At 39.5% G+C, this 17,871-nt stretch overlaps 1 protein-coding gene across 2 annotated transcripts in view; it reads left to right on the top strand.

The window, feature by feature from the left end:
* The first annotated feature begins 6,375 nt into the window (after positions 1-6,375).
* Positions 6,376-17,871, top strand: part of Zc2hc1a (zinc finger C2HC-type containing 1A) — a 40,813-nt gene continuing 29,317 nt past the window's right edge. For both annotated transcript variants that reach the window (XM_051158454.1, XM_051158462.1), the window contains exon 1: positions 6,376-6,465. In XM_051158454.1, the coding sequence (XP_051014411.1) occupies positions 6,450-6,465 (16 nt within the window). In that variant the 5' untranslated portion in view covers positions 6,376-6,449. The remainder of the gene's footprint in view (positions 6,466-17,871) is intronic.

Below are 17,871 nucleotides of genomic sequence, written 5' to 3'. Positions count from 1 at the left end.
TGAAAACTATCTAGATTTCCCTTTTTCCCCTGTTTTCTTTTTGTCCTGATAGCAAAAGAGCATTTGAAAGCATTTGGCTTTTCAAAAGACACTGAGCAAAATGAGATTAAGCTAAAGTTCACAGTTTCGTATCAGTATTGGTACCTATTCAAACTGTTAACCACTGACATTAAAAACAAAACAAAACAAAACAAAACAAAACAAAACAAAACAAAAAACCACTAAGGAATGTTCTATTATTTTCTTCTCCCTTCTTTTTCTAAATTATCTCTTTTTGGGGAACTACATTTGCTATGGACATAGGACAAAGCCTTTCATTCTTTCCTGTATTGTAATTTTAATCAAGAACATGGCTGCTTGGGCAGGAGATCACATCCAAAGACCTTCTAGGTCTGTGTGATCTTGCTGGAATAGAGACAGGCCTTGAAACTCAGGAGATGGAGGCAAGCAGATCTCTGAGTAAAAAGCCAGACTCTTATATAGCAAGTTTCAGATAAAGAAAAGCTTAAGTCCATGCACGGTGGTACACACCTTTACTGCCAGCACTCAGGAGACAGAGGCATACAGATCTCTGAGTTCTGCTCAGAGCTGTTCAGGCAGTTCGGTTGAGTCAGGGACTTGAGAGGCAGTGCAGTGGAGTTGAGTTTGCGGCAGTTCAGTGTGTGGAATTCAGAGACAATTTTTACAAGGAGAGTTTTACAGAGACAGGTTGAATGACAGAACAAGCTAGACACAGGTGAAGACAGAACAAGCCAGAGAATGAGAAGGAGCCAGAAGATTAGAACAGATTGCTGAAGTTAGTATGAGGCCAAGCAGAGCAATTCAGTTAGAGGCCGAGAGAAAAGCGAGTTTGAGTCAATCAGCTTGGAGAGGGGTTTGAGCCGGAGCAGCTGAGTCGAACCAGCCAGCCAGAGATTGGAAAGAACTAGAAAGGGTGAGCTTATTCCGTAGTAAGTTTCAGAGGCTGTAAGCATTCTAGGCCTAGATTAAATTGTATAGAGGAGTAGAAGCTGCCAGAACTAGGCCTATGTTAGCAAATAGAGGCAGTAAACCTTCAAGACAATTACCTCAGGAGAATAAAAGTTACTTTTACACTTTCTCTTCTCTATAACATTGCTTGTATCAAAAGCATTTCTGTCAGAGACTGACATCCAGCTCATCAGATATCCAGGTGTCCTGGGTGTTTTCATTTCTCTTGTGACTGGACTTCATGCCTCCACTAAGCAAGTTGTATATTTTAGAGAACAATGTATAAACAGTAGAGATTATTTCCTTCTTCTTAAGATTGTCTGAAAATTTGGCAGAATGTGGTGGTACAATCCTTTACTCTCAGTTATTGGGCGGAAGAACCAGGTGGATCTCTGTGAATTAGAGAACAGGTTGGCTTAATGAGTCAACTTATTGATACTGTAAGAATCTGTATTTTAAAAAGAAAGGAGAAAAAGAAAGAAAGAAAGAAAGAAAGAGAAGAGAGAAAAAGAAAAAGGAAAGAAAGAAAAAAGCATAAAACCAAAGAAACTTTGCTAAAACTCTCATGAACCCTTTTTCATCTGACTGTGAAGCTGAAAAAAAATTATTTGCCACTTCAATTTCTTTAACTGCTTACATTCCATTCATTTAATTTATTCTGCTTCTTAAAAATGGACAAAAAATGAGAGATAAGGCAGCTATGAGATGTAGGAAGGTAAATTCCCCCCATGTGCTGCTGAGTATAGTGTACACAAATTGGTATAGCACCGTAGAGAGTAATCTGGGCATTCTTAGTGGAAATAAATAAAACCTAGTAATCAAATCCAGGGATGCATCCGAGAGGAACTTGAGCCCAGGTTCATAAGGGGACATGCACAAAGATGTTCATTGTAGCAACAAGTTAGAGGCAACTGCTTGTTCTCCACTGCTGGGATGGGAAAGCAAAGTGTGAAGCCTGTGTCAGTAAGAGCACTAACCCAGGGTTACATAATTGCGAATCTCTGGACCTACGTGAAAACCATACTCCAAAATTTAAAATCAAACCCAGGAATACTGATGTGTACTTATAATCCTATCACTTGGGACACCGAGCCAGGAGGACTGGATGTTCAGGGACAGCCTCAGCTACATGTAGCCGGACAGGACTCCACAAGACATTGTTTCAAATGATAACTTAAATATGAAATATTAAGTAAGCAGAACTCCATAGTAAAACGTCGTTTATGTACATTAAAATCAGAAACACATATAAGACAGCAGATTTGTGTTTGAAGGGACCGTTACATCCGCTGGTTTCTATGACAGCAGAGCATTAAGGCAGTAGAGTGGTGTCTGTAATGAGGGAGCTGTTGAACAGTGTTAAAAAGAGAATAAATGACAAGATTGCAAGTTTTTTAGAAGGACACATTAGACTGTAGAATTAATTCGTTCCCTGGCATTGAATATATAAATTCTTTTGTCCGAACTCTGTAAGTTAAACTGGAAAATTTTTATGAGTAATAAAAAGATGTATACAAGTTCTATCTTCATTTTCTTTATTCTTTCTCAGAATGTGCCAGGCAGACATGGTTTTCTTAACAAGGCTTCTCATATTAAGCTGTTAGCTTTTAGAAGTTGTTCCATGACATATTAGCTCTGCATCATGTCTTATGCAGGACTTCCTCTACTTGGTGTGAACTTCCTAGAGATCGGGTGGGGCGGGGGAGAGACAGAGAGAGAGAGAGAGAGAGAGAGAGAGAGAGAGAGAGAGAGAGAGAGAGAGAGAGAGAGAAAGGAGAGAAGGAGAGAGAGACAGAGACAGAGACAGAGACAGAGAGACAGAGAGAGATTTCAAGCTTCCTGCCATGCTTAAAATGCTGATGTGTACCCAGGGAGACCCAATGAACGAACACCTAATAGATTCTCAGCAGCAATTGAAAGTCTGTTTGAAGTTCTGATTGCAAGGGATGGATAGGTGGGGTCCTAGATGGTTGGAAATGGAGTGTTTTCTGTGTAGAAATAAACTAGGAGAGTAGAAGGGAATGGAGGACCCTAAGGGAGAGCAGGGAGGCTTGGGCAGCGCAGCTGCCCCGCAGCAGAAAGATGGAGTCTGCTTTAGGTTGCTCTCTTCAAAGCTTCCTTTCTTGTTTGGTCCCTTGCCTGGGACACCTTTTTCCTTAACACATCTCTACGTCCTGCAGTGTACTCTTATGATTGTGCAAAGCAATAATAAACCATCCATATTTATTTCTCTGAGCATTTAGTGAACTTTGCCTTTTACTTCACCCTTAAAAAAGAGAGGAAGGAAGAAGAAAACTGACCCAGTTAAAAATGTGCAATTTCAGACTACAGCAACCCTTTCTCACTTACAAGGAAAAAAAATTTTTTTTTACTTACTACCAAAAATATATCTTTTCCTAAAGATTGAAACTAATTGTATTAGTTGTTGATTATGAAACTGTGGCAGGTCATTCCTTGCGTAGCCAGAGATGGGAGAAATGCCCCACACAGTAAAGCTTGTTAAACCCAGCAGTGTTTATCACAGAGATTTAGCCTCTCATTCAGCTGTGCTGTGCAAATGATCTGAGTGAGAACCAATGGCTGGCTTTTGAAGAGGAACTGGAGCTTTGCCTGAGAGCCAACACAAAGCTGGAGCTTCTGACCACGGGGACAGGAGCTGACTCAGCCCTGTTGAAGCTGAAGAATCAAGGTGCAACAGCTCGAGGGAATGGTGGCAGAAGGGAATGTAACATGAAATGAACAAATTCTGTGTTTGAGTAGTAAGACAGCTACTTCCTGCTTAAGGAGTCTGGATCAGGTCAGACAAACATTTTCTAACTTAGTTTTCCCTTTTGTACGGTAAGAAGAATGAGGAAATCTCATTATCAAGTAATTACCAACATCATTTGGTAGCTAAAATGGGATACAGATAACAGTTTAGGAGCATAAAAGAAAAAACCGAGGCATTCCCTTTCCTACTGGTCTAGTAGTAAAGTTCCCCTGAGGCCTAAAATGTTAGCAATAAATGTCTGCTAAATAAATTCATGAGGAAAATGGAATGGACTATAGACGTCAGAGATGTGAGCCAAGAAGGACATTCACATAACAGGCTGCGGGGTGGGGGGTGGGGGTGGGGGCGGGAGAAACAGGCAACCAGAGACGAATGCATTTTATTTATATTGGGGCCAATACTGGGGGAGACAGCTGCCAGAGGCAAGAAGGCCCTAACATAAAAGTGCCTGGGATCACCAGGTGTGCTGGTGCATGTCTTTAGTCCCAGCAATCCAGAGGCAGAGGCAGAGGCAGGCAGATCTCTGTGAGTTCAAGGCCAGCCTCGTCTACAAAGTGAGTCCAAGGATAGCCGGGGCTAGGCAGAGAAACCCTGTCACAAACAAAACAAAACAAAACAAAACAAATGGAGTCAGCACTTTAGAGAAGACCATCCAACATGATTTTAGAATTAAGATCCACTATAGAAATATATATCCAAATGTATACTAAGTAACATGTCTGAATGCTTGATTTCTTCTTTGCTACAGGAAGGAGACAAGACAGGGCTGAGAGGAGCATATGGATATCACGGTAGGCTCTAGCGTCAGACCCAGCTGAGTCTAAAATCCAAGCTCTTCTGTTCACTTTTGGCACAGATATTGACAAAACATTAATTGCTGAGTCATGTAGAAGATGAAAGTTTTAATTTTCAAAACAAGATTGTAGACCTGTTTTGTTGATTGGATACATGGCTATATGAGGCATAAGCCATACTTAACATGATGCATGTTTTTTCTTTTTATTACTAAAGTGTTATATGATCATGTGTGTGAATTGACGTGTGTCTGTGCCATGCCCTTCATGTGTGGAGGTCCGAGAACACCCTAGGAGTTGGCTCTCTCTTTCCACTCTGGGTTCTGGAGAGCAGATGCACATGGCCAGGTTTGTACATTAAGTGGACTGGCTTCTTTCTTAGTGTGTTTTTGGTGTTGGTGGTGGAACTTTTTATTATTGTTGTTATTGATGATACTGTAGATTTTATGGACAGTAAGGCTTGTGTCCATCATCTTAATATCTGTCTTAACTTCATGTGTAATACTAGCAATCTGCAAAGTAAATGGCTTCTTTATTTTTATATTTTCTTTTTGCGTATATTTTTTCCTCCTTGGTATTCCTATAAAAGTTATCTCCAACCTCATCTGATTTTGTTTTAGAAACATGGAGGGGGAAAATCTTTCTGTAGACAGTATTGAGTAACTCACTTGCCTGTATGGAGGTCACCCGGGCTGTTGCTGCCTTAGAACCTCGGAAGTGAGGGACAGCCAGAGCAGAACCAGAGAAAGACTCCTGAGGCAATTCCAGAACTGGCCGTTTCTTATATGATTTTGTACAAGAGGTGGACTCTACCACATTCACGCTTTGACAAGACCTCATGGGGTTTACTTGTTTAAACTGAAAGTTACTGGTTTGTTAAATGTATACAGAATTAAGATAGGATAACTGATAACTTTTGAATTAAACAGATCAATAGGAGAATAATGTAAGATTTGTTAAAGACAAAATAACACCGATAACTTACTAAATAATACTTCTGAATCAGCAAACAATATGGCTTACTATTTCTAAGTAAAATCTTCGAAGTGCTTCAGTCTAGGTAAAATGTGTTAAGATTGGGAAGCAACGTCATAAAAATGGCTGGAGTTCATTTTTGATTCTGACATAAATAGGCCTTTTTGTGCCATTGGTAGGCTAGCTTCCCAGTCTAAAGTCCTCAGTATGGCATAGTTTTGATCAGATGTCGACCATCATTAGATCTAAGGAAAGCAAACTGAATGAAAGCATAGTGCTGGGCAGGGAAAGATTGTGTGAGGAGAAAGTTTCATTTCCAAATGTGGGCCCAATTTTTTTTTATACTGAGAAAACTGCTTTGAAAAGTTCATCACAATCTCAGTTCCATAATCCCATACAGGAAATATAACCTATCTAGGAAACAATGTCTTAATCCATGGAGCTGTGTCTGAAGAACAAGTCTAGGGGATGTTGTTTTGACTAAAAAGGTGGCTAACACGGGAAGGTGAGGGTCCTAGGCTCGTTTAGATTGTTGTTAGAGCTCAGAGGAATCCACAAAAAGACAACCTGTGTTGGCTGGAGATGAGGCGCTCCTGAGGTGCGGAGGTACTCTAAGCAGAAAAACAAGAGGGGCCGGGGCAGGCTAAAGGACGCTGGGGTGGAACAAAGGCGTGGCAGGACCTCACTCTGGACGCCAACCAAAGCCTCTGCGGCTTCCAGGGAGGGCGGCTAGAAAAACCCTGGCGGAGGGAGCGGTCCCCCTGGAGACCGCCGGAGGCGCGGCCCCGCCCTCAGTAGCCCCGCCCCCTCCGGCTCGGACCAATGGGAGACCGGGATGTTAGAGTGTGGGAGGCGCGGCTGGGTTGCTACAGCGGGAGCTGGGCGGCGGCGGCGGCTGCGGCGGCGGCGGGTGCTGCGTGCGGTGCCTGAGGCGGCGAGCCATGGAGGGGCTGGAAGGTGAGACGCGGGGGGATGCGGCCGCGAGGCTCGAGCTCCGAGGCCTGGCATCCCGGGGCAAGTGCGGCCGGCAGGCTCTGCGGCGAGGACCCCGCGCTCGCCGACGCCCGAGCGGGAGCCGGACCTCCCTGCACGGGCGCGGCGACCACGGGGCTGCCGGCGGGGCACGGTCCTCGGCTTCCCCGTGGGGTCGGACCTCCGCGGGTTCACGCCTGCAAGACCTTTCTACCATTTCTGGTTCTTCACTGACCCCCGAGTCTCCTTTGGGCAGTCAGTGTCTCTGGTCAGGTTTTATTATCTTTGCAAACTGTATTCTCGGTTGAGGTCCTCGACGTCCGGGTTGCCAGTCCTTGCTGACCCCTCAGGACTCGCCCCACCTCCAGCTAGCTCTGGACACTCACCTTGGCAAGACTTGGGTAGTTTTCTTTCCATTTCTTCCGCACGTTGGTCAGAAAGATGCCTGAGCATCTATCTCCCAGGGAAGTGTCCCTGGCCAGCTTTACAGCAGGGACAATAGCTTCAGCCTTAATGGTTTATTCAGGAGGAATGGCTAGGAAAGAGCTAGCGTTGCTTCCTTAACTTGGCTTTATCTTGGTGCTGTAACCATGGCTTCAGATTGCTTTGTTTCCATTTCTTTCACTTTTTCTTCCTTTTCATCCATTTTAATCCCATGCAAGGACAACATTAGCTTAAAAACAAAGGAAGGGAGAAAAAAAAGAAAACCCACAACAACCTAGCTGTGGTGACAACAGTTTCAAGATTTAAAAAAAAAAAAAAAACAACTGTAAATCATTCTGATAAACAAGCTTTCAGAAATTTTGGATCCTGTTGTCTTAATACAATTTATTTTTTCTTCTTAAAAAATATTTTCACCACTTAATGTACTTGGAATGAACAGGGACTGTGAACCCTTATTTTCTTGTACTATAGATAAATGTTCCATGGCGTGTGAACAGTGAACAGTGGTAACTGATAACTTTTTTTTTCAGTGATTTAAATGCACCAGAAGGAAAACACAATAATATGATTATGGATTTTATTTCATAATTGTATTTTGCAGTAAAGCATTCACTGAACACCTTGAGGGCGAAAAAGAATTCCAGTTGACCATTTACGTGCAGCTGCAGTTTACTGATAATCTGTGAAGGTCTTGCTTGGTGTACCATTCAAGTTACCATGAAATGAGAAATTGTAATGACAGCACACCTTCTTTCAAAAATCTCTTTCTTTGGAGACTCCTGCAGGCAACTTACTTTAATTATTTAAAAACTATACTGGTTTTAAAAAATATCTCTAGACTGTATGGAAAACAGTGGGTTCAAAGATTTTATAATGATATAGTAAAAGAAGAATGTTTCAGAATACTTCGAGTTTTTTTTTTTTTTTACTGACCAACAGTTACAGTAAAAACATTCATCCAATGTTTCACTTACTTATCTATGCATGCAAATAATAAAAATTGTCAAAACTCTACCCATTCTAATAATCTTTATATTTTAGCCCATCTAAGTCAGAAAATTTGGAGATACAATTGACATCTATGATGATATTCAGTTGCTCTGTGTGTGTGCACGGACGTGCGTGTGTGTGTGTGTGTGTGTGTGTGTGTGTGTGTGTGTGTGTGTGTGTAGAGCGTATGGATCCTGCTGTGATACAGAATGAGCATGATTCATTAGTCTGGTTTATGTTAAGCAGTACTGGCCCTTAAACTCTGATTTTTTTTTCCCTAACAGAACAAGATGCCATCATTACATGTATTTAATTGTAATGAATTAATAATAAAATAGTTCTTTCTGTCTGGCAGAACAGCTGAGTACCAGCACTTTCAAGTGGTTCAACATAGTTAAAGCTCAGAGTGTTCTACTGAGTGGAAAACAGTGCCCGTATTTGCTTTGTTTTTGTTTTGGCTTCAACCCCACCCCATTCCCACCTTCCTTGAAAGAAGTCAGTTCCTATTACATCACATTTTGCAGAGCTCAAAACTTTGAGTCTTAAGGATACGATTCCTTAATTTTTTTCACCCATGCTTTCACTTAATAAGCAATAGTTATTGGATAGCTTTTCTCTATATTGGCAGTTACAGGACAGTATGTAGTATAAAATCCTCACGTTTGTTTATTTTCATCATTGAATAAAAATAATCTTTGACATTTGACTTAGATTTCTAGCTGAAAGTAGTTACTAGACTCCTGAAAACCTTTTATTAAAGCCGTTCCTATCCTTTAAAAGTAAAATATAGTTGCTTACATATAAATCATATACTGTTTATGTTGTGTTTGATCTTCTGGTAATTTCATGTCTGGAATTGTCAGAAAATGAATATTAAATTGCACACTGGATTTTAAAACCAAATGTTTTCTTATCATTTTGTATAATAGCAGAACTTTTGCATGGCTGGCATAATTAGAGAAAAAACTGTAATCCCTTTTCATGTGAAAACTACATCCTATATGTATCTGAGGAGCATAGAAGTAGTTTCAGAGTTGGGAAGTTTTAATCTATTAAAATTTTATCACCTGTAAGATTAAGGTGATAAAATTTAAGGTTTTATCCTTATATATGGTATTGCCATTGCTTTCCTGAGGTTTGGTTATAACAATTATGGCAGATATTAGACAGGCCATTCCTCACTCAGTCTGCTCAATTTATTATCTTAATATTGCCTCTGAAATTTGATTAGGGTCTCATTACTCTTCTCTGTTGTTACACAGATCTAGTGGAAGTCTGCCATCATACTTTGTTAATGTTTCTGTTTTGTTTTAACTTAGCATAAATGGTTTATTAAATAACTTCATCTTTGTTAGTAGCATTCACTTATTTGTTATTCAGGTATTTTAATGGCCAGGATTTAAAGAAGCCTTTATCTAAGCTCTTGTTGCTGCATCCTCCTCCTCCTCTTCCTGTTCCTCCTCCTTCTCTTCTTCCTCCTCTTCTTTTTTAAAGCTCTATGAGTTCAAGATGTATATATTTTGAAAATGTATTTTACTTGATGTGTGTGAGTGCTTTGCTTACATGTATGTATATGCACCATGTGTATGCTTGGTGCTGACACAGGTCAAAAGGAAACATCGTATGTGCTGGAACTATAGTTACTGACAGTTGTGAGGCCCCCTGCCCCCCTCCCCCATGTGGATATTGGGACTTGAACCCTGAGTCCTTTACAAAAGCAGCAAGTAACCAGTTGGCCATCTCTATCTAATCCACACTTTGGGCCTACTATTTAAGTTAGAATCTCAGCTAAGAAAGCAAAGCTATTAAAGATTAAACCACACTGACGATATAAGCATAAAACATACACATAAAAAAAGATTAGCAAAATGTCAAGTGCACTGAAGTCCTTACTTAGTCAGTGGTTAATAACTTAAGGAGGCGTGTTAGATGTGCATCTTTTCTGGCCTACCAGCTGAAGCCCAAATAATTATGCCCAAGATAAAAGGGAGAGACTTCACATGCATCTATATGAGGAAGATTAAAACTATGGCAAATGTAAAAGGGAGGATAAATTTCTAAGATGTTTTGCGATTAGAAAATGAGATATGATTGTTTGGTGCAAGAGTGAAAAGATTCCTGACTTAATGACTTTGGCTTTAGAAATACTTGGGAGTATCAGATTTAATATGTACAAACCTCACACTTACGTGGAGATTATTTACCTGGAGGTTTTAGTGGCTGTCACTCTCAAGTGGGAGCCATTGCCTAGACAAATCATTTTCAGTAAAGTGAGAAAATAAACTACTTCTGCATTTCATGTTTCAGGGTTACATGGGATGGGAAACTGGGTGGTTGGAGTTTAAGGAAGTTTTGAAAATTGCTGGAGGAGGAGGAAGAAGAAGAAGCGGAGGAGGATGAAAGAAAGGAATGTGGGGAAGAAACTAATATGTATGGAAAAACAAATAAGCTAAAAGAAGTTTATAGTACTTCCTTGGTGTAGGTAAAAAAATCTAGTACTAACCCATCAAATTTGCTTAGGTGGTGAAACCTGGGATACTCAGGATTTGGAAGAAATACAGAAACTGAAAGAAGAAGAACATTAAAGTCCAAAGAGACTTATGAACAGTACCATGTGCTCTGGAAAAGCCTAGTCAACAGGGTGCAAAAGAGGCGTGTAAATATGGCGGTTAGTGGATGTTGAGTAGTTACCTCGGATTTCTTAATCTTTGTTATCAAAGCTTTGCCTGATCTTGTCCACTTGCCGAAGATAACCTTGGCTATTTTTGTTCTTTCTCCTTATTCTTTTTTTTTTTTTCTTCATGTGGTTAATTACCTGACATTTTAAATATTTGTTTTTACTTAATTTTTTCATCTGATATTTGAAGAGTAGAGTCTCTATAAAATTGGGACCTTTGTTTTAATTCTACTTCATTGCCTTTAGCTTCATATGTCATAACAATTTTTGCTAATGCCAGAAAATATATTAATATTTGTTGAATCAAGTAAGGGACTTATTTTAATATAGGGTATAGGCTTAGAAAGTGTGCCTCTAATCATGTAGGGAGTGAGTGAGAGGGAAGGACTAAGCAGATAATATCAGTGTTTGAAAATAAACTACTCAGGACATTGGTCTTGAGTATTTCTTGGTTGTAAAAAGGATTCCTGATAAGTTTGGGGAAATGTCAGAATTCTTCATCATTTTTCAATTGATGAAATACAAATCGTTGTTTAATATAATGCTTAATAGACGCTTGTGCACGTAACAAGGAATTGGAGAATTGGAGAAGGACTGGTGACAGTGGGATGGTAGGTAGCAGTTCAGGCTGGGTAGGTAGGGAAATACAACTAGGACTGAGATTACAGCAGTACTCTCAGCTCCTCAGCGGATGCCTGCTGTCTGTGCTGTTTTCCCTGTACGTACTTAACAGTGAGAACTTCAGCTTTTATATTAGGCATACTGAGATCGACAGTAAATTGAATAATTATACTCTGATATTAACTATGAAAATGTGACCTTGAGAGAGCAAGATAAATGTTAGTCTCTTGGATTGTGGTTGACTAGGTGAAATTACGGTAAATGAAGCCCTGCATGAGAAGGACAACTATACTGAGGAATGACGTCAGAATCTCTCTAGAGAAGGGCTTGAGGATTTTAAGAAAATTTTAATTTTCTAAATTGTATTTGTTAAGCCCAAGTCAGATAATTAAAGCAGTATGGAGGGTGAGTGTGAGAAATAAAATGTGAAATGTGTATATGGAGAAGTTTAAAAGTGATTTGAAAGGGGAAATTTTAAGATATTTTGAAGATTGTAGATCTGATAACAGATAGTTTGTAAAGGGTCACGGGAAGCAAGTAGTATAACAATTTCAGTTCTGTTTGTTGAAAGTTGGACTCACATGAGCTGTGGATCTTTACAGTTTATGAGACTACCCATTAGTGAATTGGTGTACCATAATGGATGTCAGAACCGTTTTTACTTTTTAATTTTTCTGAAGATATTTTCTGTTAATTGTACATTTCAGAGTGCTACAACTAGTATATTCTTTATTACAACTAGTAAATTAAAACTAGTATATTCTTCATATTCTAGAGTATTATAAATATAAAAAATATTCTTTTAAATCTCTGTATATTACTATTTCATGAAAGTATAATTTCACACCTTATAGAGTTTTTGAAGCCAATAAATATTAGAACTCCTAATAGAATCAAGTTTAATTTATTTATTTTTGGTTTTTTGAGAAAAGGTTTCTCTGTGTAGCCTTGGCTGTCCTGGACTCGCTTTGTAGACAAGGCTGGCCTTGAACTCACAGCGATCCGCCTCCTCTTTTTAATTGGATAAGTTTCATATGGAAAAGATTGAATTTTTTTTTTTTGAGTTTCAGAATACTAAAGTATGTTTACATAAAGCATTTTTCTTATTTTTCTTAAAATTTGGCAGTTTTACGTATATCTGCAATGTATCATGATCCTATCCAGCCCCAATTCCGGCCTACTGCCCAGGCACATCCCCTTGTTCTCATATTTTTTAGCCTATTTTTTAAAAATGCCCACTAAGTCTAGGCATAGTTTTGTGCATATAATGTAACCTCAGTGAGTTCTAAGTGTAGTGGCCATGCCATGTCCAGAGAAAAGCATTTCATAGCAGCGCTTCTCATCTTTCAGTTGTTATGTTCTCTGAACACTCTCCTCTGAGATGTTTCCTGAGTCTTGGCTGAGCACTCAGAATTCACTCAACACTTTGATTGATTATGAGTCTTTACACTAACTGCTGCCCTCTTCAGAAGAAGCTTCTCTAGCTGAAGCTAATTGCAGCACTAATCTATGGGTATAAACGTAAATATTGAAAACACTAGTTGACACTATGTCTGTTTAGTAATAGGCTCCTTCCTTCTGGAGCCTATGGCCCCTTGAGCCAGGGACCTTTGACCAGATTTATAGTACCAGTCATGTATTCCATCCTGTCGAACAGCCGTCAAATTAAATTAAAAAAGTAATTTTTTCCCTCATAATCATCATGCCACTATTGCCAGGCAGGTTGGTATTGTAACACTTAAGTCTAACACTGGGTAAGACTGCATATATTTTTCTCATCTGGCTGCCTCCTATGTTGATTTGAATAAAAATGGCTCCCTTTGGCTCATAAGGACTATAGGAGGTGTGGCCTTGTTGGAGGAAGTGTGTTACTTGGTGGGCAAATGCTCTAGCCAAGCCCAGTGTCACTCTCTCTGCTGCCTGGTGATCCAGATGTAGAAATCCTGGTTCTTTCTTCAGTACTATTTCTGCCTGTGTGCTGCTATGCCACCCAGCATGATGATAATGGACCTCTGAATCTGTAAGCCAGCCCCAATTAAAATGTTTTTCTTTATAAGAGTTGCCATGGTCATGGTGTCTCTTGACAGCAATAGAAACCCTAATGAAGATACTTCCTCCCTAGCTCCTTTTGGCACTATTGAAAGCTAGTAACCAGAGAGGAAGATTTCAAGTCAGTTCTAGCTTGATTTTCCTGTGTCTTGCAACCAACATGTGTGGTGTCTTTAGCTGTAGTGTCTTAACCATTGAGTTATAGTGGGCAACCAAGAGCAATGGGAATAGCGTTGCTAGTTTGGAGTCTGTTGACCTCTATAACCAGTAAATAATAAAGAAATGTCCTGAATGTGATACTGAGATTTTCATATAATATCCCATGTCTTCTGGAATCACTGCCCACTTAATGCAGGGTACCATTGATTGGTATCATAAAGTCCTTTATTAACTTGTTTCCCTCCAATCTGTTTGAGTGCTTTTCCTACAACAGTATTTGGTCTCTGCTACAATTTTCACCCCGTGAATGTCATTTCTTTACTGCATTTTTGTGTGCTTTAAGACTGTCTAGATTTTGTCACTTGAGAGAGCTTTGTGTAGTTTGCATAATTCAAGAAGCATAAGTATTCATGTAAATAATTTTATTATATAACATCTTAATCTCAAGTTTCCAGTAGATTTAATGCATGTTATCCATATGTGACAGGTGCTAAGCTGAACCTATCCATATAATTAGCTACATATTTATTTCTAGTTCAACTGGTGAGAACCTTTAACAAGGAGACAGCACATATTCTTTGGTATAGAACTCTTTACATTCTCAGTTCTCTGTCTAGATACCTGGGGTGTTTGTTTTCCATATGCATTAGCTTATTCATATATCTGAAGAATTTAAAAAGTACAACAGAAGTGTTTTGTTATCCATATGTATTTCTTTCTAACGTAGTTGTCATGTTTTGTTGAAATTTGCTTTTGCTATGCTGTAGATTAGAAAACAAAACAAAACAAAAAGAAGCACTTGTGTCCTATAACCTAACATGTTTGTTTTATACCTTAGCAATTAAATTCCTATTCAGGGACTTAGTTCCCAGTGGTAGAGCTACAATTTAAAATTAGATAATCTATGACAGAGTCCAGTTATTTTTTGACAATACTGTACTATTGTTACTGTTACAACTTTTAAATAATGGCATAGAACAAAATATAGCTTCTGGTTTTGAGACTTAATTTATTTATCATAACCACTTTGTGTACTTTTTTATTAGGTGTTGATATCAACAAGTATGTATATGTTGGTAAATCAAAAGGAAAGTAGAAATTTGTGTTTTTCTTATTTTGAAAGACTTTAAAAATGCTAATGGCCCCCATATGCTCATATGTTTTAATATTTGGTCCCTACTTCATGGAAGTATTTGAGAAGGATTAGAAGGTGTGACTTCATTGTAGGAAGAGATAGTGTTACTGGGAATAGGCTTTGTGGTTTTAAAATCCATGACATTCTCACTTAGAACTCTGTCATAATTGTCCTAGAATAACCCTCTGAAACTGAGCCCCCAATAAACTTTTCAATAAGGTGCCATGGTCATGATATCTTCAGTGCAGTAAAAAAGTAACTAAGACACAAGTTGATGCCAGGAAGGAGCTATTTCTATGACAGGCCTGACCATGATGTTTAGAGAAATGTGGAAAACTTTGAGACTTTGGACCAGGAAAACGATGGAATGCTGCAAGTGGAATCTCCTAAGCTGTCTTAATAGGAGTTTTGGGGACATAGTGATGGGAGCAATGTGGACTATGGTGGGCTCAAGAAGTTTCAGGAAACAATATTAGCAAGGAAGCTAGATAGCATTCTTGTCATATTTTGACAAAGAATGTGTTTTTTCCCCCTTTGTCCTAAGAATCTGCCTGAGTCCAAACAGAAGACTTTTGGACTAATTTCTCTGTAGAGGAGATTCCAAGACAGCCTAGTATTGACTGTGTCACTTGGATATTAGTTATCACACTTAGGCAGATGTACAGTGAAAAAGAATGAGGCAACAGAGATACACAAAATGAACAACTTGAGGAGGTAAAGCATTGGGAAATTTCATATTGGAGTCAAGGTTTGTGCTGAAAGAGATAAGGGAAGGCTCGATGTGTGATAGAGTAAAGGGAGTGGCACCCTCAGGGTAGGAGCTCACTAGAGTTAAGCTTCCTACTTGTAAGACATAACATTTATGCAGCAAAGGCAGCTAATGCAAAACCAAGTATGATGCCAGTTTCTGTCCCAAGCAGGAAGCTGAACTTTATGGCATTTGCCAAGTGGTTCTAGCATTATGGTCAAGAATGATACAGGAATAAAAAAAATATGTTCTTCAGTTAAGGAACGCCCCTGAAGCCAGGTATTTGGAAGGGGAGTCCCAGCATCGAGGCGTAGAGAGGCCATCGCATGAAGCTGTGAAAGCTAGAAGACCCCAAGATGTTGGAGATGCCTAAACCATGGTACATGTGCTAAGGAGAGGTGCAGCAGCGAGTAGAACAAGCCCAGATGGCTGTAGTCAGCAAGTGGGTTGTAGTCAACAGATCTGCTTGGGTGGAGCCACCTAAGAAGCCTTTTGAGTCACACATGGAGCCACAGGATTTAGAGTTTACATTGATGAGTGTTAGTCTTGCTTTGATCCAATATTTTCTTTCAGTGTCCCCTTCCTCCTCGTTGAAATGATAATATATAATTTGTGCCATTGTATCTTGGAAGTTTGTAGTTTTACTTTTGCTTTTATAGGAGTTAACCATTAAACGATTATCTTGAGTCTCAGAAGAGATTCACTTTTAAACTTTGTTGAGACTGAAGGACTGGGGATTTTTGAAGTTGGATTAAATGCATTTTGATATGGCAATACGCCTATGGAGGCTAGAGAATGGAAATGTGTTGTTTCACTGATGTAGAGGAATTTTAATCTAGCAAGATGGCTGTTCTGGCTAAGGATCGAATCCAAAGACCTTCTAAGTTTATATGATTCAACTAGAATGTAGACACACTCTGGATTGCAATATGATCTGGCTGGAATACAGATATGCCCTGAGTACACAGCTTTAATCCCAAACCTTGAAGATAAGGTTAATTTATAGAAGGAAGTAGCCATGCTTGAAAGTGATACCTATTTGAGGAGCTGATCCATTGCCAGTGTGCAGTTCTTTTGTTCTGAAAACATATAATTTCTCGCATTATACAGTCCCAAAATTATAAATGTAGAAGGTGTGTGTGTGTGATGCCCAGAACAATTAAGGCTGGTTCTCTGCTCTTTGTATGCACTGGAAAAAAGACATTTGTAAATCTTCATACCATATGAAGGATGCCATCTAATAATAATTCTCAGGGATTCTGTTGGGCTAGAGACTGCCTAGACATTCATTTCTCAGTTAGTCTCAGAGCTATTCCCATGTAGTGGGATTAGCAATATAAGTTACCTGCTTGTTGGGACAGTTTTATAAAGACAGTTTGCAGAGAGAACAAGCTAGAGACAAATGAAGGCAGAACAAACAATAGAATGAGAAGGAGCCTGGAAATTAAAACATTACCAGAATTAGTTTGAGGTAAGGTAGATGAATTCAGTTGGAAGCTAAGAGAAGCCAGTTTGAGTCAGTCAGCTTGGAGAACAGCTGAGGTGAACCAGACAGTGAAAGTTCATCTCATCCCCTCATCTGAGGAAATAAAAACATTTACAGCTTGAGACTGAGACTTGCTTTTCAGTTGGTGGAACTTTTTGGGAATGATATATAAGCTGTTTGTTGGAGGAGGCATGTCACTGGGGGCTGGCTTTGAGGTTCAAAAACCCATGCCATTTCCAGTTAGCGTGCTCCCCCCCTCTCTCCTTCTCCTCCTCTTCCTCCTCCTCTTCCTCCTCCTCCTCCTCCTCCTCCTTCTTCTTCTTCTTCTTCTTCTTCTTCTTCTTTCTCTCTCTCTCTCTCTCTCTCTCTCTCTCTCTCTCTCTCTCTCTCTCTCCTTCTCAAGATGAACACTCTTAGTTACTGCCCCAGCACCATGTTAGCTCCCTGCCTGCTCCCATGCTCCCTATCATGAAAGTCATGGACCTAACCCACTAAACTATAAACCTCAATAAATTGCCTTGGTTATAGTGTATTTACAGCAATGGAAAATTAAGACACCACCTCTCCCCTGCCCCTTTGATACAGGGTCCTGCTAAGGAGCCCAAACTAGCCTTAAAGCCCCAGTCCACACCTCAGCCTCTAGAGTGCCAGGATTGGAGTGGACCACACATAGCCTGAGATTACTGCTGCAGTATATATTCCTTTTTATGTTTATTTTTGTGACATTGTTTTTTTTTTTTTTTTCCTTTGAAGACGTTTTGAACATGTTTCATGGCTTGTGAGAATTAAATACAAGAATTGGATTTCATTATATGATAAAACTATGGCAGCTATTAAGATTTAAACTTTTTAGATAAACATGAGAGACAATTCCATTCTTGCTGGGTTGAATAGATAAATAAATAAGTGGGTTGTGTTGGCTTCAAAGAATAACGGTTGTGTTGTTCAACCCTTGAGCTCCAGTATGTGCCTGGTAACTAGTAGGTGCCCTAATAGCCTCCAGATTATGTCACTGAATTGAATTCTTTTTCTTTTAAATGGTTAATTAAGAAAGGCGTGTGTGTGTGTGTGTGTGTGTGAGA

Source organism: Acomys russatus, chromosome 2 (genome assembly GCF_903995435.1).
Source record: "Acomys russatus chromosome 2, mAcoRus1.1, whole genome shotgun sequence".
Classification (NCBI taxonomy): Eukaryota; Metazoa; Chordata; class Mammalia; order Rodentia; family Muridae; genus Acomys; species Acomys russatus.
The sequence above is the reverse complement of the archived record's forward strand: the minus strand, read 5'-3'. Positions and strand labels throughout refer to the sequence as shown.